Raw genomic sequence first — 5,953 nt, 5'->3', positions numbered from 1 at the left:
TTAATGTTGCATCACAATGGTGTATGACTAAGTTTCTTCTTTGCTTATTTTGGAATTTATTCTTTGGATTTGATTTCATTAACCACAGATTCAACGTCAATAACCGGTAATCTATCATTTCAGAAACCGGAAAACAAGATTGCTTGAAATCAAAATTTAAATGAAAAGAGTTTTGTTTAAATTGGTTTATGTGAAAGTGGCAGATAAAAAAAATAAAATGACACCTGATGGATAGTTTTGACATTTCCAAAATTAACTAACGGGCTATTAAACACATTCTGACGAGGAAATTTCTCAATTTTATACGTCGGGCAATTTCTACGGTGCAGAGAAAGTATTGTACTTGATGAGCTTTATGCAATGAGAAACAGACGTGAATTTTAGCGAATAACCACTTAGATTGACCCACTAGTATAGTTTGGATGATTATCGATTGATTGGTTACAAGTACAGAAGGGCCCTAAAGTAAAAAAGGACAATGAAATGGTAATACAGAATGCGGCTCGGATGGTCGAGCGATAGCTAAGCAACCAAGAATAGAAGGCCAAACAATAATACTAAAAATCAAAATTTACCGCTTCAGGCTGGCGTATCGTGATTGGGCTATAGTACTATGGTCCATGCCAATAATGGGAAAACAAAATCCGTTGCATTCTCCCTCAAACTAGCAAAATCTAAAATGTTGCAACTATGAAATTACCCAAATCCAAAAGGCAACTGCTGAAAGCCTGAACATTAGCGAGGTGAACTGAAAAGAGCTCGGCTAATAATACCGGTAGCTTCAATATAACGATCCACGCATCTAGATATGCAACTACTCTCACTCCCACTCAGGCTTGTCCCGGGTTTGGTGATACACTTTGCAAAGCACTTTCCTCTTACAGTCTGTCAAACAAATAGTTTTGTCAGGCGGATAGAATCATCAAGAAATGAATCCAACAAGAGCTTCATCGAAGACTAAGATTTTAATTTGCATTTCAATCCATGATTTATTTGGCCACTTCTGAAATCTGATTTGTATCTTCGTGTAAGAAAGCTGAAACTTTGGAAGAATTTCTATGCTAAAAGAATAAAATTGATTTATTTAAAATTAAAAACCAGAAAACATAACTTCCACAAAGTGAAACACCAACTTGCACCATCCATAAAAAGAAAGGATAGATATTTCATGGATTGAATGCTTTTGCAAATAAAAAATTGGCATCATAAAAAAATTGTTAAAATGGTATATTTTATATCTTTTAGAAATATTAATGCTCTACTCTAGTAGTTTCCATGTGATATCTACCATTGCATTGGATATGCATCATGTCCAATGCCACCATGTTAAGCATATACAAGTATCCGGATATCATGGACAAAAGGTCCCCAGTTGGTAAAAAGAGTGACCTAAGACAAGATAAATCTGTCTATTTTTATTATTAGTAACCAGATCAAAGAGTGTCATTTTTCAAAATTTTCGATGAATAAATCCTTATTGATTCTGTTATTTTTGAGGAAGAATCTTTTTCCTAACTTTTTTCTATCATCAATGCAATCATGATTTTATTAATGTGTACTAAAACACCTGCATTTCAAAGACCAAGGAATGGAAGAAAGTAAACAAAAGAGCAAGCCTGAAATCTCAACAAAAATAGAGAAGGATAACTTTGTTGCATTTCAACCCTGGGCCTGGTGCCCCAATAGCAGATTGTCATTGTTACTACCACTTCCCTTGATAAAGCATTTGCATTATCATTTGCCAATCCTTTTTCTTTCCTGATGAATAAACATCATTTGCCAATCTTCATATGCACTTTAACAGGCAATTCAGGTTAGCTGACAATTCCTTTGCCTCTATGCTATAATCCAAGGGACTGTAATGTAGGATGGTAGGGGAAAAGTCCTACACTCAGCAATGGTGGGTAAGCATTTTAGATCTTTTAATGCGAGTATCTCAAGTGCTAATTGAAGGAAAGCATGGGGAATTGATGATTTGTATTTTGTAGAGGAAATCTCCAGAGAAAGAAAGAAGGCAATATTGAAAGAAATAGAGAGAAAAGAGAGGAGATACCTGGAGATGATGAAGCCTTTTTTCTTTGTTCCAATCTGTCCAAAAAGGCTTTAAATCACACAAATAAAGCTGGCATCAACCAGCCCTTATCCTTGGAAATTTCTTGAATTTTTTTTTTTTTTTGGTTTTTAGGAGGTATTGATTTTGGTTTTACAGCCTAGGTATGACAATGACAAGTTGTTCTTTCTGTTTTTCTTAGTTCAGTCTGATCATATGTGGACTATTGCAGAAACATGACTAAATCATATTATATTTGATCGAATGTTTTGAATATTGCGCATATGATGAGTGGTTACTATAAACTATATTTTTTATCAATATTCGTAAAAACTAACTATAGAGTGATTTGAAGTGTCTATTGAGTCTCAAGGACTTGTTGAAAAGGCCTTCAAATACATTTATCAAACATTGATAAGAACAAGAAAATGAAAGATCATTACCCGCTGTTGGTTGCAGTTATCTGGGGTCTTTTGAGGGGTGGAATGAATACGGACCTAACATATGGCTTTTTTTCACACAGTGGCTGCTCTCCAACTCAAACCCACATTCTCACACTTGTTAGCCCAAGATTTATCATTGCACCAAGCAATAGCCCCTACTTGTTCAACATTCATAAAAAGGACTAATAGTGTATTTTCATTAATTTCTCAATATGCAGAAACTTGCCAAAAAAATGTCTCAACATGCAGAATTTTCAATTGTAACACTTGTGTCTTTTTGTGCGAAAACCACCTACAAATGCCACAAATATTAGGTCACTGAGCTTTTATTACTTTCATCCTACCAAACTTGGTCACCCCTTACACCTTCACATTCTAAAATCAAACCTACCTACCAAATGAACCAACCCTAGGGTTTTTCCCTCAATTTCAAAGCTCTTAAAATTTTAAGAGTGAACATGCAGTTCATGGCAAGAGATTTGGGTGCAACTTTCAGATGGACACAAATATCAACCAACAGAGTGGCTGATTACCAAGGAAAAGCTTGGGGTAAACAGGGCCCAAACATTTCTCAAAATCAACAAATTTTTACAGTTACCAAATATCAATCGATAATCAAATACCAAAAAAAAAAAATCAATCAACCAATTGAACATGTATTTCTTGCAAATAAGATCAAGTCCCATCCCTAAACCAATCTATCCTATCTATTCACCTCAGTTTCATCTGTAAAGCTATTTGAACTTTATTTCTAGCAGTTAATACCACATAGCTTCTTTCAAAACATTTCTATCAGTAACAATTATTAAGAATTTATTAATGAAAGGACAAAAGCTATTTATCAAAATAAAAATTATTAAAGGACAAAAGCTTTCAGATTTGGAAGAAACCAGACCCATTTGGACTCTGTCTGTATATTTCCTTATCAGTTTGGGACAGGATCCAGCCTGACCCAAACCATTGACCCATTGACAGCACTACTTAAGTTTCTTAGGTCCAGCTGGTGAGGGTATTCCCTTGGACCTTCTTGTTATTATTCAGGGTCTAAAACTGGCATTCTCAATGAATTGGCATGGGCTGATTGTGGAAGGTGAATGCCAAGAAGTAATTGGTTGATGTCTACAGGAGTAGATTGGTCTGTGTTCCCTAGGCAACTGATTGGAGAAGCTAAGGTTTTTTCATCTAGGTTAAACAGTTTGTTCAGGTTCAAATGCTAATTCATCATCATGGGGAAGAGGTAAGAAGGTCTGACTTGATTTGGCAAGCTCCGGGCCCAGGGGTTAGACGGAAAGGTTTCCATGTAAATTCTGCATTTGATGTGTCAACTATAAGCAGTTTACTTTTTTCTACGGTTTAATATCTGTGGAATACACAAATTTTCACATCTTAACTATACTAATAAGCTTTGCAAGTATGTGGAATGGTGATGTCCCTTCACAAGGATAGGTGATGACAACTCTAACTTTATCTTCAGCAGAAAATAGTTTCACAACATTCACACAATGACTAGTGTTAATTAAAACTGCACAGTGGACTAGAACCAAACTGAAGAGAATAAGAATGGCCTCAACTCTCAAGTAGAAACCAGCCAATTTTTCCCAATTACTTTTGTTCCACTCATCAAAACAGTATTTATGTAGTTGAAACCCATATAGATGGGACATACTTAGATGATGATGATTATGACTTTCTTCCATTCTCATCATCCACCATTTGCTCAAATTCAAGGTTGTAGATTTATTGTTTCATTGTAGAAATTTCTATGATATGGACATTATCTGTATATGCCTATAATACCAGTGTCAGACATGATAAGTACCAAATACAAAAAGGAAGAGCGCCACATTTTTGTTTCCATGAAGCATTAGTAGTAGATTTAAGCCCTTGGAAGGAAATTAAGGAATTGAATTCTTTAACCAAGTTATTTTACATTATGGTGCTATACCATAATTCAGCACTTGAACTTTGCAAGCAATCACAATACATCAACTAGATGTGCACTAATTGGTTATAAAGCTAAAACCGCTTGGTGATTAACACAACGTGCATCAATGCTTGTTCTAGAAGATGCCCAAATGGAGAACTAGACTACTTCGGGCGGCAGGAATTCTAAGCTTCCAAATAAGGTTTCAAGGAAGGAAGATCAAATAACACTTCATACAAATACAATCCCAACCAAAATATTCTGACGTAAAATAGATACAAAATATCACCAACTGTAGGGAGATATTTAGAGAGAAAGGGCTTTTGGGAAGTGTACATCTAGTAAAAGAACAAGAGTAACAACAAAGGAAAGAAGTTCCTTCATAAGACTACCCTATTTTTCAATGAATTGCGGACTACATAGTGTAAAATGGTTCCATGAGACCCTTTCTCAAAATTTACACTGCATCATTACTAGCATTATCAAACTGCATAAAAAATCATCACTAGAATAATCAAATTGCAGCATCATTTGATCATAACCATGCCTACAAGACATCCTTCTTGAAGCATATTAGACAACCAAGAGAACACACAACAGTAAACGGCTGTAGCTGATATCAAAATGTTTAGACAGATATAGCAAAAATAGCAGCAATATACTAAGACTCGCCGCAAAACGTAAACAATAGGGAGAGAGAGAGAGAGAGAGAGAGAGAGAGAGAGAGAGAGAGGAGACGGCAAAAGCTTCGTTCTTTAGGAGCAGAATGATAGTCAGAACACATTTGAATAGTTATGATCTAACAAGTATGACCTTGTGTTGCTTAAAATATCCTTTTGCGTTTGCTTGACGAATTTGTAAGGGGAATTGAATGATCAATGCTATTGAATCTCAAAATATAAGCTTGAAGATAGACAGAGTTAGGTTTTCAGCTTCAGTGTTACCTCGAGGAACTCCTCTGCGTAAGCCTGGGCAAGTTGAGTCTTAAGTTGCTCCATGAAGGCTTCCGCTGAAGGCTGAGAAGAGCCGCTTGAAGGAGAAGAGAACGAATCCATCTCTCGACTCTCGGTTTCTTCGACGCTCGCACAGCTGAACCCCTTGGACGATATACCCTAATTATCGTTAGAACTTAGAACTTTATATTTTCTAGGGTTAACTACTAATATATACCGCTAAGATTTGAGTAAAATACCTCTATATACATTCTAGCGGAGGGGCCTGCATTTCACGGGTTTGCTCATAAATTATTAGGTTCGACCTCGATTCGAATTAGAGATTTGAATTCAAGTCAAAATCTTAGAAGTTCAAGCTCATTTACTTTTAATTGCAGGTCTCTCAATCAACCGATGTCTCTCTCAATTGTCGAGGTACAAATCAAGATATTCCTTAGTTGTTAAAGTGTTGAACTGAGGCTTCTGTAGCAGGCGAGGTGTTAAGCTAAGGTCTCCATTAGTTGACAAGGTGCCGAACGGAGGTCTCTATCAATTGTCGAGGTGCTGAGTCGAGATCTCCCTTAGTGACCAAGGTGTTGAGCTG

The 5,953-nt window shown here is 36.1% G+C and overlaps 1 protein-coding gene across 1 annotated transcript; it reads right to left on the bottom strand.

Annotated features, from left to right (window-relative positions):
* Positions 1 to 378: 378 nt before the first annotated feature.
* On the bottom strand, positions 379 to 5,566 carry TIM13 (translocase of the inner mitochondrial membrane 13). Its single transcript, XM_088979183.1, has 2 exons — positions 5,362 to 5,566; positions 379 to 885 (listed from the first exon to the last, which is right to left on the bottom strand). Exons 1-2 carry the CDS (start codon positions 5,470 to 5,472, stop codon positions 736 to 738), a joined length of 261 nt encoding a protein of 86 aa, XP_088835309.1. The 5' UTR covers positions 5,473 to 5,566; the 3' UTR covers positions 379 to 735.
* Positions 5,567 to 5,953: the final 387 nt, after the last annotated feature.

The sequence above is a fragment of the Nelumbo lutea genome, chromosome 3, assembly GCF_056320005.1.
Source record: "Nelumbo lutea isolate HS-2025 chromosome 3, American lotus-T2T, whole genome shotgun sequence".
NCBI classification, from domain to species: domain Eukaryota; kingdom Viridiplantae; phylum Streptophyta; class Magnoliopsida; order Proteales; family Nelumbonaceae; genus Nelumbo; species Nelumbo lutea.
Note: the sequence above shows the minus strand (reverse complement) of the source record. Positions and strands in the feature narration are given on the sequence as shown.